Raw genomic sequence first — 20,311 nt, forward strand, 5'->3', positions numbered from 1 at the left:
TTTGCATTAGTGCTCCAGGATATGCAGCTGCACCATTGAGCACCAGGAGGGATCAGAGTGCGTCATCAACACCGAAAACAAATTTAATTTGATAAGTTTTCCATTGTTTTCATTTATAAGTTGGTATTTATTGTTTATGCTCTTTAGAAAGTGGGCACTTTTGTTAAATTATGATGATTGATGACACCTGGGGCAACCCACTGTCATCCAATAAGAGTACGATTTTAAAAAATTCATTCAGCGAATGGGGTCGTCGCTGGCAAGGCTAGCATTTCTTGCCCTACAAATTAACTCCGTAATCTCTTTCCAAACCCAGGAGAAGGTGGTGAGCCGTCTTCCTAAACCGCAACAGTCATAAACCAGGTGTAGGTACCCCAACAGTGCATTAGATACAGAGCTCCAGCAATTTGACCCAGTCACAATGAAGGAACGGCGATATATTTCCAAGTCAGGATTGTGTCTGATTTAGAGGTGGTGTTCCCATGTGCCAGCTACCTTTATCCTTAAAGGTGGTAGAAGTAACGGATTTGGGAGGTGCTGCCTAAGAAGCCTTGGCAGGTTTCTGCAGTGCATCATGTAAGATGGTACACACTGCAGCCACGGTGCAGCGGTAGTGGAGGGTGTGAATGTTTAAGGTGGTGGATGAGGTGCCAATCAAGCGGGCTCCTTTGTTCTGTATGGTGTCGATCTTCTTGACTTCTTGTTGGAGCTGCACTCATCCAGGCAAGTGGAGAGTATTCCATTACATTGTGCCTTGTAGATGACAGAAAGGCTTTGGGGAGTCAGGAGGTGAGTTACTTTGCGCAAAATACCCAGACTCTGAACTGCTCTTGTAACCACAGTATTTAGATGGCTGGTCCAGTTAAGTTTCTGGTCAATGATGACCCCCCAGGATGTTGATGGTGGGGGGATTTGACATTGGTAATGCTGTTGAATGTCATGGGAAGGTAGTTAGATTCTTTCTTGTTGGAAATGGTCAATGCCTCGCACTTGTGTGGTGCGAATGTTACTTGCTGCTTATTGGCCCAAGGCTGAATGTTGTCCAGTTGGTTCTACTCATCCAAGGCTGGTACACCAAAGAAATGTTGCTTTGATTCTGCAAGACTATTTCTAGGCACAGTATCAAGTCATCATCATCATAGGCAGTCCCTCGAAATCGAGAAAGACTTGGTTCCACTCTAAAAGTGAATTCTCAGTATGGGAATGAGTCTGTCACAGATCGGACAGATAGTGGTTGAAGGAAAGGGTGGGTGGATAGTCTGGTTTTCCGCACGATACTTTCGCTGTCAGTGTTTGGTTTTTGCATGCTCTCGGCGAGCATCAACTAGGAACTGGAAGTCTAATGTATTTTATTTGGAGAGAATCTTTGTAACTCAAAAGCAGAACAATTTACAAGAAAAGAAAATGCTGATTACAAAAACAAGTAAATTTTACAGAAAACAACTGCTTAAATTTTGGTAATATTGCAAAAGTTTGCAAATGATTAAGCCAGTAGCTGTTAGTGGTGGAATTGGGACAATAGAATTGTGATAACTATCAACTATATTTCAAGCCTCCCTTTCTGCAGGAAAAAGGCAATTGAAACTCGTTTGGATACTATAGTTAAGTACCTTTGCATGTTGGTGGGTCCTCCCACTTTCCAGTTGCTGTACAAGTAATGTGTTCTTTACCAATTAATGAATAGCCACTATCACATGAATAGGACGCGTTCATTCCAAATTCCCAGAACGCTCCTTCGGATGGTGATGAAACTGTCCCATGACTAACAGGCGGAGGATCGGGACATCTGACAGCTGGGGGGAAAAGTGAAATTTGATCAGTGCCCTGAACAGACTGTCAAATCAAATGTTTCAGGGATTAAAATCAATTGCCTCATTGATAAAGCATACTGGTGAACCAACAGAGCAGGCAATGGGTATTCTCACTTCTCCCCTGCCCTATAACTCACTGCGAAGAACTGATTTTAGCAGGATTTGTTTGGGGTTAGAGAGGGTGGTGGGAGGGGGGAAAATACGAGCTGTTTTATATTGACACGGTTTCAATTTGGATTTTGGGAGATCATTTTCTGTGAGCCACCTTTATACTGCTAGAGCATAGAATGAAGATCACAGAATTCTCAAAGCAGATCGTTAAGGATGAAAGCTTTTCCAGATTATTAAACAACTCCACATCAATTTAAAACATCAAAGCCAACTGCTAAGATGAATAACAGCATCTCCAACATGAATATTTCCGATGTGATCCTTCATCAGTTCTTTCAGATGCCGACCAACCTGCTGTCCATTTTCAGCAATTTCTGTTAATCGGAGTTGATAAATTTTGTGATTAAAATACTGAGATGCAGTTATGAATTTCATCCATTGTGTCATAATCCCATCATTAAGTCTACCAAGGGCCCCACTGTAACAATGAACTGGATAACGTTCAGCAGGTTTGTAAGCCTCACTAACGATCATCTTTCTCTGCATTGCTCATTGGATATTCTACAAATAACTCCATAACTCCAGTGCAGAGGTGGTGTTAGAGCTGTGTAAACTCATGGCTTGAAGCCAGTCAGGGCTGTGAGCGTATCCAGTGCTAAGTTTAATGATTTCACATTTCATGCATCAAAATATCCACATGCATCAGGGTTGTTATGTGTGTTTTCTAAATTCTAAAATTGTAACTTAATATTTTCCACTAAAAGTACATTCGTAATTGTCACACTTTACCGAACAATAACATTTGATTACACTTTGATTAGGCAGGTTTTGTTTTTGCTTCCTGTTTCACACCAATCCATGATCACGGAGATATTCAACGCTCCTTTAAAGACTTCTCTCACTGATTATGTTGGTTGAGGAAATAGGTTTCCCAGGACACACAGAAAAAATACTTTCAATAATGTCACTGGATCTTTAACGTCCACGAGAGAGACGGGCCCTCAGTTTAAGCACTCATCCAAAGAAAGGTACCTCCAACAGTGCATCAATCTGAAGTGCCGTCCTAGATTATATACTCATATCCTGGTGTGCACCTTGAACTCACAATATAGGCATTCCTATCCACAACTCAATTGAAGTTACTGAAAATATTTTTTTTGGAGGAGTGAGTGTTTGAAAACATATTTAGGAACAATAATAACAGGAACTGTGCAGCTGTCAGACACAGTCAGGCGTGCATAACACTCCAAGAGCAAACATGTCCAGTCACCAATATCTCTCCCATTTACAGGCCGCTCCCTCCGCCTTTGCTTTGCTGGGTGAATTGCCATTTTTTTGTCTGTCTTCTCTCCCTGGCTTACACCCTTTACAATTCTCAACAGCATGGCACAAACTATACACCTGCCATGTGATGAATCATCTCCAGGAAGTACCATTATAATACACTATGTATCACCACCAAGATTATGACTGATTATGCAATCACATTCTTAACTTTTGAGTAACTATTGCAATATTTCAGAGGTGGCCACACAGGTATACATTGTGATCAATGTGTTTCACATTCTCTATTGGATTCAATCTGGCTCAAAAATGGACCCTGGCTACATAAAGAAGAAATTATGATTGAGGTTCAAGATCTGTCAGAGAAGGTAAACAGTCCAATTCTTTTTCTGAAGAACCAGCGTGCAAACATGTGCATGGCCACTTTGGAGACTGGGGTGTGTATGCCAGTGTCACAAAAGTTAAAATTAACAGCAGATACTAACGATCTGGTGGTATAGTTCACTTGACACGAGTTACTTTTGGCCTATCTCCTGTTTTAGCATCAGCAGTGAACTTGGAGATTTTACCTACAATACCACTGTCCCTGCCTCTGATCGATACTAAAAATAGAAGGGTCCCGAAACTGATCTCTGGGAGACTGTAGTTATACCTTCCAATTCCTGATTTTAAACCAAATATCCATCTAGCACCACATTTTAATCGCTAGCCTGTGACACGATATTTTATCCATTATTGATCAATGGGGAACCTTATCAAAAACTGTCTGAAATCCAAGTACAATATCAACTGCATTTGATTGTCAGCTGTGACTCAGTGGGTAGCACACTCGCCTCTGAGTCGGAAGGTTGTGGGTTCAAGTCCCACTCCAGGAACGTGAGTACATAAATCTAGGCTGACCAATACAGTGCTGAGGGTGTGCTGCATTGTCAGAGATACCGTCTTTCAGATGAGACGTTAAACTGAGGCCCTGACAATCCTCTCAAGTGGACGTAAAAGATCCCATGGCACTATTTCGAAGAAGAGCAGGAGAGTTATCCCCGGTGTCCTGGCCAATATTTATCCCTCAATCAACATAACAAACAAATTATCTGGTCATTATCACATTGCTGTTTGTGGAAGCTTGCTGTGCACAAGTTGGCTGCTGCATTTCCCATATTACAACAGTGACTACACTCCAAAAGTACTTCATTAGCTGTAATGCGCTTTGAAACGTCTGGTGGTTGTGAAAGGCGCTATATATATGCAAGCCTTTTTGTTTTCCATTTCACATGTCCACTATGTTTGTAAAATCTTTTTAAAAATCAGTTTAATTTATTGGGACCTCATTGTGCAGAAGTTGTTGATGCTCCCTCTGACATTGAGCACCAATTTTAGGGAGAGCCATGCACTAGAGGCTGAACCATAAGCCTTGATTAGGGATTATTTCCTTGCTAGAAACAAGTATGTGTTTTGGGGAGAGCTATTAGTAGCTTAGAGTTACCAACCCTCCCACATGTTCAGGAGCCTCCAGGAATGGAAGATGAATCTACCAGGCACTGCTGCTGACATCCCATAGAAAAGTAGAGCTTTGCATTTGTGGTTTGCATCTGTGCACTTCCTTCAGTCCTTATTTTTACATAAGATGCTAATTTGAAATTATTTATAGTTAAGTAACATTATCAGTAATTTAGAAAGCCGAGAAAGAGAGTTGTTTCTCTGCAGTAGGAGTTTCTCTGCAGTACAGGCCAAGGAGCTGTGACATGCAAAACTGATGTGCTATAGTGCCACCACTGGTGGTAAGCTATAATTACAAGTTTACAAGGCAGTTCGGTTATAAATGTCGACACAGAAATTAATAACAGGAAAATGATAACAGGACGTGCGCGCAAGACACATGATCTTTAATATATTATATCGATAGATATTAGTTAATTCTTATGCCCCTCACGGTGCGAGATGGCACTGAAGAGAAATTGCACACTTCTCCATTTTGGGCACCTCGTATTAGCTTCAAGGACTCTAGGGTCAAATACAGGTTAAGATTCTTCCCCATTATCTCTCTAGCCCAACAATGGCCCGGATTTTAGTCAGCTGCCAAGGTACAACGTTCGCCACTGATCTCGATGAAGGCTGTCCATAAAGATTTAGCAGGCCTTGTGGCATCGATTTCCCCTATTCCCTTTCAGTTTTAATCTGGCGCCATGTACAAGGGATCTGTGACATCTAGGAACAATGAGATCTTCAAGCAGTCTGAGCAGATAGCCAGATTGAAGAATTCTCAAACAGCAAACCAGGGAGCAAAAGCACTGATCATCATTCACTATTTAATCATTTTACAGAGAACGAAATAAAGATTGGGACATACACATAGGATTAAGGTAGAAGCTCAGATATTAAAGATTTAATAAAATAAAAATTAATTATGTTAAAAATCTATGGACTTTTTAATCATGGAATGTAAGGAATGACACTCCATGCCTAGAAATTAGTTTTTCGGGACCAGGAGGTTGTTCAGCAGCTATTATGACTTAGTACGCCACTAAAAACTCAGTTACACCTCATACAACAAATGGTTTTTAGATTCAAAATCGTATGTAAAAAGTTGAAGTTCACATCAAGTCACTGATTTGGTGTTGATTGCATCTGCGAAGACTGCAACAGTACACCCGGTGAAGGAGCAGGGCACCACTGACAGAAACTTACGGATTTCCGCGTTTACTGTGCATGTGCGGATGCCAGAGGTTGCTGTCAGTCTTACACAGTAATGACAGTGAACGCGGATAGTTTCACTGTCATTACAACTGAAAATTCCAGGCCATTCTCTTTTAACCCATTTATGAAATGTTTTATTTCGCACATCAGCCATCCTAAAGCCTGTTGAATCTTGCATCTAGCACATATCCATCATGCTCAAAGTGTCACGCTCGCATGGTTTCCACCAAACCACAAAGGATTACACTTGTGCCCGTCACACATACAAGAATCACTGTCGATAATCCATGCACAAAAAAAATATATTTGGAAGCAATAATAATAGAGAAAGGAATTAGATCTGAACTGGTTAGATTTTATTTGGCTTACAGGAACAGAGGGAACTTGATATGCAGCTTTACAGGGACTTAAAAAGGTGCCAAAATAAATAGATAATGGCACAAAAAGACAAACATAATCTTTGGTTTTGTATCTAGAGACCTACAATACAAGATCAAGGAGGTAACAAGCAGAGGTTGGGAAACAGAACTCCTGCAAAGCAAGATGCCGAGGGAAGCTTTAATAAAAACTCCTTCATTCCCATGGTTGGCCCTGCATTATTTCATCGGTTTAGGGCTTTGTTTGTCATATTCAAATCAGATTGTGGCCTTTAATTAATGGACCAGATCGTCACGATGGGATATATCTTTTTGTTTAATTCTATTGAGTAGGTTGAGTCCCATTTCAAAACAAAATGCTGACTGTAGTATACAAATGGGTTCAGATACAAGATTACTTAACTAGCAATGCCTTGATCTTTGGATTTAAGAACTGATCCAATTTCTGGCATGTTCTGATTAACCTAGCGTATGTTAACATAAGAAATAGGAGGAGTAGGCCATAAGGTCCCTCAAGCTTGCTCCGTCATTCAATAAGATCATGGCTGATCATCGATCTCAACTCCATTTTCCTGCCTAATCTCCATATCCCTTGATCCCTTGATGACTCCAAAAATCTATCTATCTCAGCCTTGAATATATTCAGGGACTCAGCATCCACAGTGCTCTGGGGCAGAGAATTCCAAAGATTCACAACCCTCAGTGAAGAAATTTCTCCTCATCTCTGTCTTAAATGGCCTACCCCTTATCCTGAGACTGTGCCCCCTAGTTCTAGATACTCCAGCCAGGGGAAGCAAACTCTCAGCATCTACCCTGTTAATCCCCTTCAGAATCTTCTCTGTTTCAATGAGAGCACCGCTTATTCTTCTAAACTCCAGAGAGTATAGGCCCATTCTACACAATCTCTCATCATAAGACATCCCACTCATCCCAGGAATCAATCTAGTGAACCTTTGTGACACCGCTTCCAGGCAAGTATAATCCTTCCTTAGATAAGGAGACCAAAACTATGCACAGTACTCCACATGTGGTTTCACCAAGGCCCTGTACAATTGTAGCAAGACTTCCTTACTCTTATACTCCAACCTCCTTGCAATAAAGGACAACATGCTAGTTACCTTCTTTATTGCTTGCTGTACCTACATGCTAGCTTTCTATTTACAAGCTATATTAACGACTTGGAGAAGGGACGGAGTGTAACGTAGCCAAGTTTGCTGACGATACATTGCTTTTCCTCCCATCTTTGTATGAGGACACAAAAAATCTGCAAAAGGACAGACAGGCTAAGTGAGTGGGCAAAAATTTGGCAGATGGGGTATAATGTTACAAAGTGTGAGGTCATGCACTTTGGCAGAAAAAAAATCAAAGAGCAGGTTATTATTTAAGTGGAGAAAGATTGCAAAGTGCCGCAGTACAGCGGGACCTGGGAGTACTTGTGCATGAAACACAAAAGGATAGAATGCAGCTACAGCAAGTGATCAGGAAGGCCAATGGTAGCTTGGCCTTTATTGCAAAGGGGATGGAGTATAAAAGCAGGGAAGTGTTGCTGCAGCTATATAAGTTATTGGTGAGGCCACACCTGGAATACTGCGTGCAGTTTTGGTTTCCATATTTATGAAAGGATATACTTGCTTTGGAGGCAGTTCAGAGAAGGTTCACAAGGTTGATTCCGGGGATGAGTGGCTTGACTTGTGAGAAAAGGTTGAGTAGGTTGGGCCTCCACTCATTGGAATTCAGAAGAATGAGAGGTGATCGTATCAAAATGTATAAGATTATGAGGGGGCTTGACTAGGTGGATGCAGAGAGGATGTTTCCACTGATGGGGAGACTAGAACTAGAGGGCATGATCTTAGAATAAGAGGCCGCCCATTTAAAACAGAGATGAGGAGAAATTTCTCTGAGGGTTGTAAATCTGTGGAATTCGCTGCCTCAGAGAGCTGTGGAAGCTGGGACATTGAATAAATTTAAGACAGAAAGAGGCAGTTTCTTAACCAATAAGGGAATAAGGGGTTATGGAGAGTGGGCGGGGAAGTGGAGCTGAGTCCACGATCAGATCGGCCATGATCTTATTGAATGGCGGAGCAGGCTCAAGGGGTCGTATGGCCTACTCCTGTTCCTACTACTTAGGTTCTTTCTGTATTTCTTGTACAAGGACACCCAAATGTCTCTGAACACCAACATTTAAAAGTTTCTCACCAATTAAAAAATATTCTGTTTTTCTATTCTTCCGACCAAAGTGAATAACCTCACATTTCCCTACATTATACTTCATCTGCCAACTTACTGCCCTCTCACTTAGTCTATCTAAATCCTTTTGTAGACTGTTTTCCTCACAACTTACTGTCCCACCTAGCTTTGTATCATCAGCAAATCTGGATACATTACACTCGGTCCCTTCATTTGTGTCATTAATATAGATTGTATCAATGAGGCCCAGCACTGATCCTTGCTGCACCCCGCTAGTTACAGCCAGCCAACCTGAAAAAGATCCGTTTATCCGTACTCTCTGTTTTGTGTCCGTTAACCAATCCTCTATTCCATGCTACTACATTACATAGAGAAAGTAGGTGCAGGAGTAGGCCATTCGCCCCTTCGAGCCTGCACCACCATTCAATATGATCATGGCTGATCATGCAACTTCAGTACCCCATTCCTGCATTCTCTCCATACCCCTTGATCCCTTTAGCCATAAGGGCCACATCTAACTCCCTTTTGAATATAACTAACGAACTGGCCTCAACAACTTTCTGTGGTAGAGAATTCCACAGGTTCACAATTCTCTGAGTGAAGAACTTTCTCCTCATCTCGGTCCTAAATGGCTTACCCCTTATCCTTAGACTGTGACCCCCTGGGTCTGGACTTCCCCAACATCGGGAACATTCTTCCTTCATCTAACCTGTCCAATCCCGTCAAAATATTGTGTAATAACCTTTTATGTGGCACCTTATCGAATGTCTTTTGGGAATCCAAATATATTACATCATTTTCTAAGTGCCCTGATACTACTTCCTTAACAATGGATTCCAGTATTTTCCTGACAACTGTCAGGCTAACTGGCCTGTAGTTCCCTGGTTTCTCTCCCTCCTTTCTTGAATAGCGGTGTTACATTTGCTACCTTCCAATCCGCTGGGACGGTTCTAAAATCTAGGGAATTTTGGAAGATCAAAACCAATACATCGCTGCAGCCACCTCTATTAGAACCCTAGGATTTAGGCCGTCAAGTCAAAGGGAATTATCTGCTATTAGTCCCATTACTTTCTCGAGTACTTTTTCTCTATTTATATTAATTACATTAAGTTCCTTACTGTCATTACACCCTTGGTTCCTCACCATTTTAGGTATGCTTTTTGCTTTTTAACAAATGAAAACAGTAGATTCCAATATAGTTGGTTCGGTGTGAAATATATCACTGACATACATCTGGATCAGGTTGGAATTTAATAGGGTAATGAAAAGGGAAGAAAGACACGGAAGAGGAGGAGTATGATTTAACTAAGGACCATTAATACCCTTCTTGGTGACAATAGTTATAAATCCACAATCAATATCCTGCAATTTAATAATGGGAAAGACATCCAAAAATAATAGTTATATAAAGAGTTTCCATTGTTACCAGGCATTTGTTCTATTACTCCGAGATGGTAATTTGTGAACACAAAGCATGTGGAACACTTTTTAAAAAATAAATAAATAACTCCCAAATACTCTGGTGTCATCACTACCATACAATAGACACCTGAAATCGCTGGATAAATACCACTAACGATGTCTCCGCAAGATCCTGCAAATCCTCTGGGAGGACAGACGCACCAACGTCAGGCCAGCATCGAAGCACTGACTACACTCAACCAGCTCCGTTGGGTGGGCCACATTGTTCGCAAGCCTGACACAAGATTCCCAAAGCAAGCGCTCTACTCGGAACTCGTACACAGCAAGTGAGCCCAAAGTGGGCTGAGGAAACGTTTGAAGGACACCCTCAAAGCCTCCTTGATAAAATGCAACACCCCATCGACACCTGGATGTCCCTGGCCAAAGACTGCCCTCAGTGGAGGAAGTGCATCCGGGAGGGCGCTGAGCACTCGAGTCTCATCGCCAAGTGCAGGCAACGGAAGGAGTGTGTGGCAAACCAGTCCCACCCACCCTTTCCTTCAACTACTGTCTGTCCCACCTGTGACAAAGACTGTAATTCCCGTATTGGACTGTTCAGTCACCCAAGAACACATTTTTAAAATGGAATCACGTCTTCCTCGATTTCGAGGGACTGCCGATGATGATGATGGGGAATGATTAGAAAAAAAAATGGGTCCCATTGTTAATCACTATCCAGTGATCCCTACTGGGAGTTTAATATATGTTGGGTGAGAAAATGATCAAGGCCAAACTATGTTGAAGTCTACAGTTGAGTCACTAGCAATCACCCAGGCTCACATACAAGAATGGCCACTTGGGTATAGTACTGAAAGGCTAATGTACTCCAGCACAAGTCACTTCTTTTGAGAGAAAATCAACCAAATTCTAGGTGACGATGGTGAGGGAGGAGTGGAAATACAATTGCTCATTACTTACGTTCACAAATGGCCCGTAATGGTGACCAAGTTGAATTTCTCTGGCAGGTAATATGCCTTGAGCCTCCTTTCTCAAAGATGTAACCACTGTTACACATGTAAGTAACATTCGCACCCACAGGAAAGGATGCCTGAGAGATAGACTCATTAGTTGGTGAGCCATTTTCCAATTGTGGAGGTTTGTCACAGTCACCTTTAAAACAAAAATAAGTTCATAATGTCAACTTTCAATAAGTCTCCCTTCCATTGGTACATTGAGTTCACATTTGGAAGATATCTCCCAAACTCCAAAAGACAGCAGTTTTGCCTTTCATCTAATGATCTTTTTATCTTGCACTTGGATTTTTTCACTAATTTCAAATCCTTTTCTTTTCGTCACCTTCCTTTTACTAACAGGATTCCCTTCTAAAAAGAGACCAAAGTTGTGACTCTAAATAACACAGATATTCAAAATCATTAAGCATGAAGCATGAATATGAGGATGGCTAATGTCCAAAATAAGGGTTTATACAAATGAATAGATTTTACACCAACTCAATCAAATTATTCATTGAATTATCTTTTACAACATAATGAGAAAGGGAGACAGAAACAGAAGGGGTAATTTTAATGCTACACACACGGTGGAAACTAGGTGGACAGGCAATTAAAATTGCGCTGAAGACTTACCCGCTGACGTAGAGCTCTGTTCCCACTGTCTTCCAATTTAACCTGTTCTTCTGAACAGGCGGTAAGGACACCCACCTGAAACCGACGGGGATCCTTCTTTAAAGATGCAAATTGGGGTCCGATGAGGACCCGACTGTAATTTTAACTGAGCAGGAAATCCTGTGTGGCTTTCCTGCCAGGTGCAGCGGGAAGAGGATTTGGGGCGAGAAGTGGACCAAACAGGTTTATTCACTTTTTTCAAAAACTTTCCTTATGGGGCATGGAAGAGCAGAAATGCTCCATCGGATCCCACAAGGAAGATTTAGGCCCCCTGCTTCTGGTTCTCTCTCCCTTCCCGATCGCAAGACCAAAATTTTGCTCCCAGCCGCCGGCCATCTGTCACTGCTTCCAGATGGTCAACTGGTGAGGCCCAAGAGTTGAAACCACATGAGCTTTACACTGCCGAGAGGAGTGCAGGTTTGGTGTTCACATCGTCCTAGGCCCACCCGATTCTTGCTCACAGTTAACATTGGGGCTGGAGTGTCTTTCCTCAACCTAATTTTCACCTGGGAAGCAAGAAGGGAGGACAATGACGGGTGAGCAGATCTTAATCTAGGATAGGATGTGTGTAGCTGCTTTTTGTATGAGTCTGAGTTTACAAACAGAAAGAGGATGGGAGGCCAATAACGAAGATTTTGGAGAAATCAAGTGTAGAGGTAATAAAACATTCAAAAGGCGGAGAGATGGGGGGGGGCAGGAAAGAGGTATGGCAACAGTAGCAATAAAATAGTCTTGGCAATGGCGACGATGTGGGAGTTGAAACACAGCACTGCATCAAACACTACTCCAATGTTTCTCACATTCGAATTCAGGCCGAGTGGCTCCAGAATGGGATGGAATCGGTGGCCAGCGTAGCATTTATTGCAGAGGCTAGTAATAATTGCTTCAGTCTTCTTAGGCAATCCCCCGGAGTCGAGGATGACTTGCTTTTACACGATGAATTCTAAGGTGACTGATGAGACCAATGCGGGATCTACAGTCTCTGTCACAGATGGGGCAGGTGGTGGTTAAAGCGACGGGTGGGTGGGGTGCTTGGTTTGTCATACGTTCCTTCCGCCGTCCGTTCTGCGTGTTCCCGACGAAAAGACTCGGAGTGTTCGTTGCCTGCTCAGATGTTTCTCCCCCACTTTGAGCGGTCTTGGGCCAGGGGATTCCAAGAGTCGGTGGGGATGTTACATTTTTTCACGGAGGCTTTGAGGGTAACTTTAAAGCATTTTCTCTACCCTCCTGGGTCTCGCTTGCTGTGATTGAGCAGAGTAGAGTGCTTGTTTTGGGAGTCTAATATCGGGCATGTGGGTAATGTGGCCCGTCCATCGGAGCTGATCAAGTCAATGCTTCGATGCTGGGGATGTTGGCCTGGGAGAGAACACCAACGTTGGTGTGCCTATCCTGCCAATGGATTTGCAGGTTTTTGCAGAGACAGCGTTGGTGTTACTTCTCCAGTGCTTTAAGGTACCAACTGTACATAGTCCATAGCAGTAGCAATAAAGTATCTTTGGCAATGGCGAGGATGTGGGACTTGAAACACAACACTGCATCAAACACGACTCCAAGGTTTCTCAGTCTGATTCACACTGAATTGCTCCAGAATGGGATGGAATTGGTAGCCATGTAGCATTTATTGCAGGGCCAGTAACAATTGCTTCAGTCTTCCTGATGTTCAGTTGGAAGTAATTTGTACTCATCCACAACCTAATGCCAGTCAGACAATCTGACAGCAGAGGTAGTCATAGGGTTGACAGGAATGAAGGAGGGGTACAACTGGGTCTCCTCAGCATTTAATTCTAATGGCTGGTGTACGATGGCCACTCCACATTAAAAATATTCACGCACGGGCATCTTCCATCCTTCAAGATGTAGCTCAGGACGTGGAATGTCAGGTAGGTCCCTCATTGAAACACCTGTGAACTCATCTTTTTTCGGTGTGGAAGCAGGTCATCCTAGTCACGAGGGACGACCTAATACTATACTAATTAGAACATAATTTTACTTCTAATACCTTTTCTCCAAACGGAGAATCCTTTGAGAAAGTTTTATAGTAAAGGGAAGAAAAACACAAAGAGTGAACTTTAACAGTCCCAACTCATGTCATTCATTGGGAATGACAATGATGCATTTATATAAATACCTATTCATTCTGCATCAGGAGATCGTGGGTTCAAGTCGTACAACAGCACATAATCTACTAAGTGTAGAATTGAGGGAGTTCTGCAGTTTTCTTTACCTACATAACAACAATGGCTACACTTCAAAAAATAATTAATTGGATTATGAAGCCCTTTGAGGCATTTTAGTAGATGTGATAAGGTGATTTATTTAAGGCCAACTTATTTCACTCTTTGTAATTATTATTTTAAAGTGCAGCTGGGTGCACCATAAAATGTCATACTTCCTGTGTCACACCTTGTGTATCATGTGTAGATATGCAAATTCTTACAATTGATTTAAATTAAATTTAAGTCAGTCAAACAATAAAATCAAAATTGAACAGGTATGGAAAGTACTGACCACCCAGCAGACAGGAATGAAAACTACCAATAAGCAATTTCAAAACAATTCCCATCCAAAATAGTCAGTAACAACTACAAGCAAAAGAAAGGTGTTGGCAAACCAATCAAATCACTCAAAATATCTTTTCCATATGTTTGAGCCATAATTCTTGTTCAGCGGTTAAAAATGTTGCACATCATGTCAAAATGGAAAAAATTCACACGATATTGAAGCATTTAAAGTTTTAACAGACTTGAGTAAAGTTCCAACTACATCTTTTGGTTTCATCCTCAAGCTCAAGAAATGGTTACTCACGTGGCTCACAGGTAGGTGGTTGTGGTACAAATGTGCTATTTTCACCACATTCAATGATATCCTTTCCAACCATTTTAAAATCTGCCTCACATTTAAAGATGATTGAGTCCTGATAGGTGTATGTAGGTCCAAAACCTGCCACTATTTTTCCATTTTTAGGTGTTTCAGGACGATGACATTGAACAACTGCCAAAAGAATAATGCATTAGTTTCCATGAAGTAATATACCGTTTAATAGTTTACATATACTTTAAATGAGGCCTCCCTCAACTTTCTTTCTCTAGATTGTAAAGCAGAAACTTGTGTGAGCTGTTCATAGCTTATCCTTTTTACATTTGAAATCATTCTTGTTTCTCATCTTTGAACCCTCTCAATGCATGCCTAAGGAGACATGGATGAGAATAGAGTTAACATTTTACTGACTTCAGCAAATTGGGCGCAAGTTTCGAGCCACGCCAGGAACGGCACAGTCCCGACCTGGACGCCCGTTTTTCGCGCCACAAAGTGCGCCTAAAAAAATTCCAGATTCTCCAGCTCCCTGCAGGTTGTTTGCAGCGCAGCACAAGCTGTAGGGGGCGGAGCCAGATCCCTACGTTGAAAACAGTGCCGGGACCTCTGCACATGCGCGCTACAGTGGGCGCGCATGTGCAGTAGCTCCAGGTGCCCAAAACTGTGTGGGAGGGGCCGAAGCATGCAGCCCCTAGCCCTGGCCGAATGGCCTCACTGGGGCTGCATGAATAAGGCTCCTCCCACGCTCAGCTCCTGCTTCCTCCCGACTCGACTTGACTCCCGCTTCCCGCCCTCCGCCTCCGGACCGGACCCGACACCGACCCGACTCCCACTTCCCCCCCCGCCCCTGGATCAGACCCCGACCCGACTCCCGCTCCCCCCACCCGGCCCCCGGACCTGACCCAACTCCCGCTTCCCCCCACCCTGCCCCGCCTCCGGACCGGACCCGACACCTGCTTTCCCCCCCCCCACCACCCCCCGACTCCCGCTTCCCCGCTTCCCCCCTCCCCCCCCCTCCCCCCGGACTGGATCCGACCTGATCTCCCTCCCCCCGACATGACCTCCCTCCCTCCCCCCGACCCGAACCGACCTCCCTCCCACCACCCCCCCGACCCGCGCTCCCCCCGACCCGACCCAACACCACCTACCTGTAAATCTGGTGCTGGGGACGGGCCCTGCCCGAAGTCTCGGGCCCGGCCCGTTCAGCCTCCCTCCCCCTTCTCCTTTCCCCCCATCGCCTTTCCCCCCCCCTCTCTCCCCCCCTTCCTCCTCCTTCCCCCCCCTTCCTCCTCCTTCCCCCCCCTTCCCTCCCTCTGCTCCCCTCGCTGTCAGAAACACAGACACTGACAGACAGAGAATGAGAGACACACACAGACAGACAGAGAGATAGAGACACTGACAGCGACACACTGGGGGTGGGGCATCCCAGCACGCTGTTGGAGGGCTCCTGGTGCTGCAGTCGGTAAGTAGAAAATGTTTTATTTATTGAGTTTAAAAAAAAATATTTCTTATTAATTTTTTTTGATTGATTTATTGGTTGATTTATTGATGATGGCTCTTTATTTGTAAAACTGAAGTGTTTAATGTTTGTAAACTTCCCTTTAAACACCCCCCCCATTCCCTACGCCTGATTTGTAACCTACGCCTGATTTTCTAAAGTGTAGACAAGGTTTTTGCGAGCGTACAAAAATCTTCACTTACTCCATTCTAAGTTAGTTTGGAGTAAGTTTTCACTGACGAAACTTTGAAAACAGGTGTAAGTGGCTGGACACGCCCCCTTTTGGAAAAAAAATTCTGTTCCAATGTGAAACTGTTCTAACTGACTAGAACTGGAGCAAACTAAATGGCGAGAATTCCGATTTCTAAGATACTCCGTTCTATACCAGTTGCTCCTAAAAATCAGGAGCAAATCATGTCAAAACTTGGGGCCATATCTCTCAGAACTTAACTGTGTGACTGACAGTAAGAGAGGAAAGAGAAAAGGAGAGAGAAAAGAGATCACTTGAAATAACACCTGCATATTTATCATGGTGTGAGCATTGAAATAAAAAACAGAAATTCTTTAAAAGCTAAACTGAAAATGACCGGCTTGGGAAGGAGGTGCAAGAAGCCTGGTAAAGTGGAAACTAGGGAGCTGAATTTGCGACCTCTATGGGCGCGTATGAAGTGCGCACGCGTCCATAGAGGCACCGCAAGTCTCGGGTTTAGGCGTGCACTGCGCTTGCAATCTGTCAAGAATCTTCGCGAAGCGTCGGCCTACGGGAAGCCTCCGACTGCAAATTTTGTGTTTAGATGTTTGATAAATGGAGTCATCTTAAACCATGTCAATCTATAGTATAACGTATATCTTGCAGTAGTGGCATGAGAACAAGGTGCAAATAGACCAGGCCTTACCAGGGCATTTAGATTAATGATTACTGATTTATAATTGAGAAGTAATATGTCTGTAATAAATGTCATGCCATTTCTCCACTTGCATAACTAGTCTAAATCCTTTTACAAAAACAAAGCTGCATCTCCATTCCTATTGTTCTCTCTATTTTAATATCAACTGTACATTTTATAGGCTTATAATTTCTGCATCTAGGTCAATTAAGTAGTTAAATAAGGATCTCAAACACCGACTCTTGTGGTACTCCATTTCACCCAATCTGGCACTACACTCACACGAGTACTTCGTTTCTTACTTTTTATCCAATTTGTTATTCTGTCCCACATTCTACCTTGAATTTCCATAAATTTGAGTTTATCAGAAATCATGTGGCATCATGTTCCACTCTCTACTTTATTTAGATTTAAGCCTGAAAGTCAAAGAGGTTTGTTGAGCAGGGCCTTCATATTCTAAATCCATGTTGACAGTCTCTATTGTTGTGTCGGTACTCATCATGGAATCCATTATTTTATCCACTATCGGTATTAGTTTAATATGTCTATAATTGCCTGGACCTGATTTTAGCTCCATTTTAGTATAGTTACTATGGTGTTGAGCATCAGCCATGATCATATTGAATGGCGGTGCAGACTCAAAGGGCCGAATGGCCTACTACTGCTCCTATTTTCTATGTTTCTATGTTTGCTCACTGTCAATCCTACAGGATTTATCCAGTATCCAATGAATCAACAAAACCTCTCCTGTATCCCATGGTATGGCAGGGCATCTAATGGTGTCTGCCCTTAGTCTTGTGTTTGCAAGTTTAGGCTTTTAATATTTTTACGTGGCAAGTTGCTGAAAGTGCGAGCTGATAATGTCGCAGCGAGGGAAACAGGGCACCAGGGACCTGAGTGAACAGGGAAAGCAACTGTGGATCTCCTTAACCAATCAGATTGAAGGATTGAGGAGCACAAGGATTGAGAAGGAAGTGTAAATTAGAGTGGGAGAATGCAATGCCCAACCAGGTATAGAAAGAGAAATTAGGGGCCCAAGTTTCCACATGATTTGCGCCTGATTTTTAGGAGCAACTGGTGGAGAACGGAATATCTTAGAATTCGCAATTCTCCACATTTCTTTTTCTGCAGTTCTAGTCAGGTAGAACAGTTCTACTTTGGAACAGAATTTTTTCTTCAAAAGAGGGCGAGTCCGGCCACTGACGCCTGATTTGAAAGTTTCCAGAGTGAAAATGTACTCCAAACTAAAGTAGAATGGAGCAAGTGAAGATTTTTGTAGAACTGAAAAAACCTATTCTACACATTAAAAAATCAGGCGCAGGTTACAAATCAGGCGTCCAGAACGAGGTGGGGGGGGGGGAAGGGAACTCATTAAATTCTACAATCAATCCTTATTTATACTTATACAAATATTATACAAATAAATCCAACCTGAATAAACATTTATAAGCAAGGAAAAGATTAAATAAACCATCTTCCTACCTGTGTGAAAGTGCTTCAGCCAGGAAGAATGGTGCAGTAAGCCTCACAAAACGAGGGAACCGACCGAACGCGGGCGGGGAGGGAATGGAGGGAGGAGGGAACCGACCGAACGCGGGCGGGGGGGGGGGGGATGGAGGGAGGAGGGAACCGACCGAACGCGGGCGGGGGGGGAGGGAACCGACCGAACGCGGGCGGGGGGGGGGGGGGATGGAGGGAGGAGGGAGCCGACCGAACGCGGGAGGGAGCCGACCGAATGCGGGAGGGAGGGAGCCGACCGAACGCGGGGGGGGGGGGGGGGGGGGGAGGGAATGGAGCCGTTCCAGACGGCTGGCGGAAAAGAGAGAAGGCTGCAGGAAGCCTCAGAAATTGAGGAGCCATTTCTCGACGACAAAAGGCGGAGGTCGTCGGGAAACGGCTGCCTCAACTTTGAGGCTTCCTGCACCCTTCTCACTGCTACAAGAAGCCTCTGTGCTGATGGCAATGTACTTTTATTAAAAAATTTTAAAAAACTAAACAGCTACAAAGAACTACAAAAATGGCCGAGTGCCAATGTTTTTTTCACACTGAGCATGCGCGAACGTTGCCGGCAGGAAAAAAACTAATTTAAATAGTACCCGCCCCTCCCACTTACAAAATCGGCGAGAGTGTAGGCTCCGCCACCCTGCACGCCGCGCCAGGCAGACAAGGAGCCGCAGAACGCTCCAGAATCGCGATTTTTTTTTTTTAGGCGCGAAAAACGGGCGCCCAGCTCAGAGGGGCGCCCGTTTTTTTTCTTGTGGAAACTTGGGCCCCAAGAGAGGGAAAGAAAGATTAGATTGAGAGAGAGAGAAAAAAGGTATATCTTCTTAAAATCTCCAACAACGATTAAAACCTAAAGCAATGAGACTCCACACTTGTGATTCTTAATTTTCAGTGCCAGAGAACATGTCTGGAAGTAGTAAACACTTATCACGTCGTTAAAAGGATACTTGCATATTGAAATGGACTAAACTTAACTACCACACAAATACAGCAACTTCACGCTATTCAACATATTTCGTAGCTGACAGCAACTTGGACAGCGACTTTTAGACATGAGTTAACAGCATGTCTGCCCCTTGCCTGAAGTTGCTGTAGGATTTGCGCATAAATAACAGCAAGCACCAGTGGCCCATTAACTCTGTAATCTCTTTCCACACCCTAGGATATATGTTATCTGGCCCACAGGATATATGTTAATCTTCAAGTCATCTCAAAATCCTCCAGGTGACTTGTAGCCCTGCAATAATTTCATCGTTAACTTAATGAATGGGAAGATTTTGAAGCATCACCACTGCTTCATTGATTTAACTTCAGAATCTAATCTAAGAGATTGTGCAGCAGAATAATTCTACAAAAATTGACAATTGTGAAACCAAACTTTGCATTAGTGCTCCAGGATATGCAGTTGCACCATTGGGCACCAGGAGGGATCAGAGTGTGTCATCAACACCGAAAACAAATTAAATTTGATAAGTTTTCCATTGTTTTCATTTAGAAGTTGGTGTTTATTGTTTATGCTCTCTGGAAAGTGGGCACTTTTGTTAAATTATTATGATTGATGACACCTGGGGTAACCCACCGACATCCAGGCTGGCCAATAAGAGTACAATTTTTAAAAAATTCATTCAGAGGATGGGGTCGTCACTGGCAAGGCTAGCATTTCTTGCCCTACAAATTAAGTCCCTAATCCCTTTCCACACCCTGGAAAGGGTGGTATGAGCCGTCTTCTTAAACCGCAACAGTCGTAAACCAGGTGAAGGTACTCCAACAGTGCTGTTAGGTACAGAGCTCCAGCATTTTGACCCAGTCACAATGAAGGAACAACGATATATTTCCAAGTCAGGATTGTGTGTGACTTAGAGGTGGTGTTCCCATGCGCCAGCTGCCTTTGTCCTTCAAGATGGTAGAAGTAGCAGATTTGGGAGGTGCTGCCGAAGAAGCCTTGGCAGGTTTCTGCAGTGCATCATGTAGATGGTACACACTGCAGTGGTAGTGGAGGGAGTGAATGTTTAAGGTGGTGGATGAGGTGCCAATCAAGTGGGCTCCTTTGTTCTGAATG

The 20,311-nt window shown here is 43.3% G+C and overlaps 1 protein-coding gene across 1 annotated transcript in view; it reads right to left on the reverse strand.

Moving 5' to 3' along the window:
- LOC139228257 (C4b-binding protein alpha chain-like) overlaps window positions 1-20,311 on the reverse strand; it is a 59,092-nt gene that overhangs the window by 19,793 nt on the left and 18,988 nt on the right. Inside the window, exons 6-8 of the mRNA XM_070859440.1 lie at window positions 14,356-14,541; window positions 10,844-11,035; window positions 1,611-1,793 (exon numbers count right to left, since the gene is read on the reverse strand). Coding sequence (XP_070715541.1) covers window positions 1,611-1,793; window positions 10,844-11,035; window positions 14,356-14,541 — 561 coding nt within the window. The remainder of the gene's footprint in view (window positions 1-1,610; window positions 1,794-10,843; window positions 11,036-14,355; window positions 14,542-20,311) is intronic.

This window comes from Pristiophorus japonicus, chromosome 17 (assembly GCF_044704955.1).
Source record: "Pristiophorus japonicus isolate sPriJap1 chromosome 17, sPriJap1.hap1, whole genome shotgun sequence".
Classification (NCBI taxonomy): domain Eukaryota; kingdom Metazoa; phylum Chordata; class Chondrichthyes; family Pristiophoridae; genus Pristiophorus; species Pristiophorus japonicus.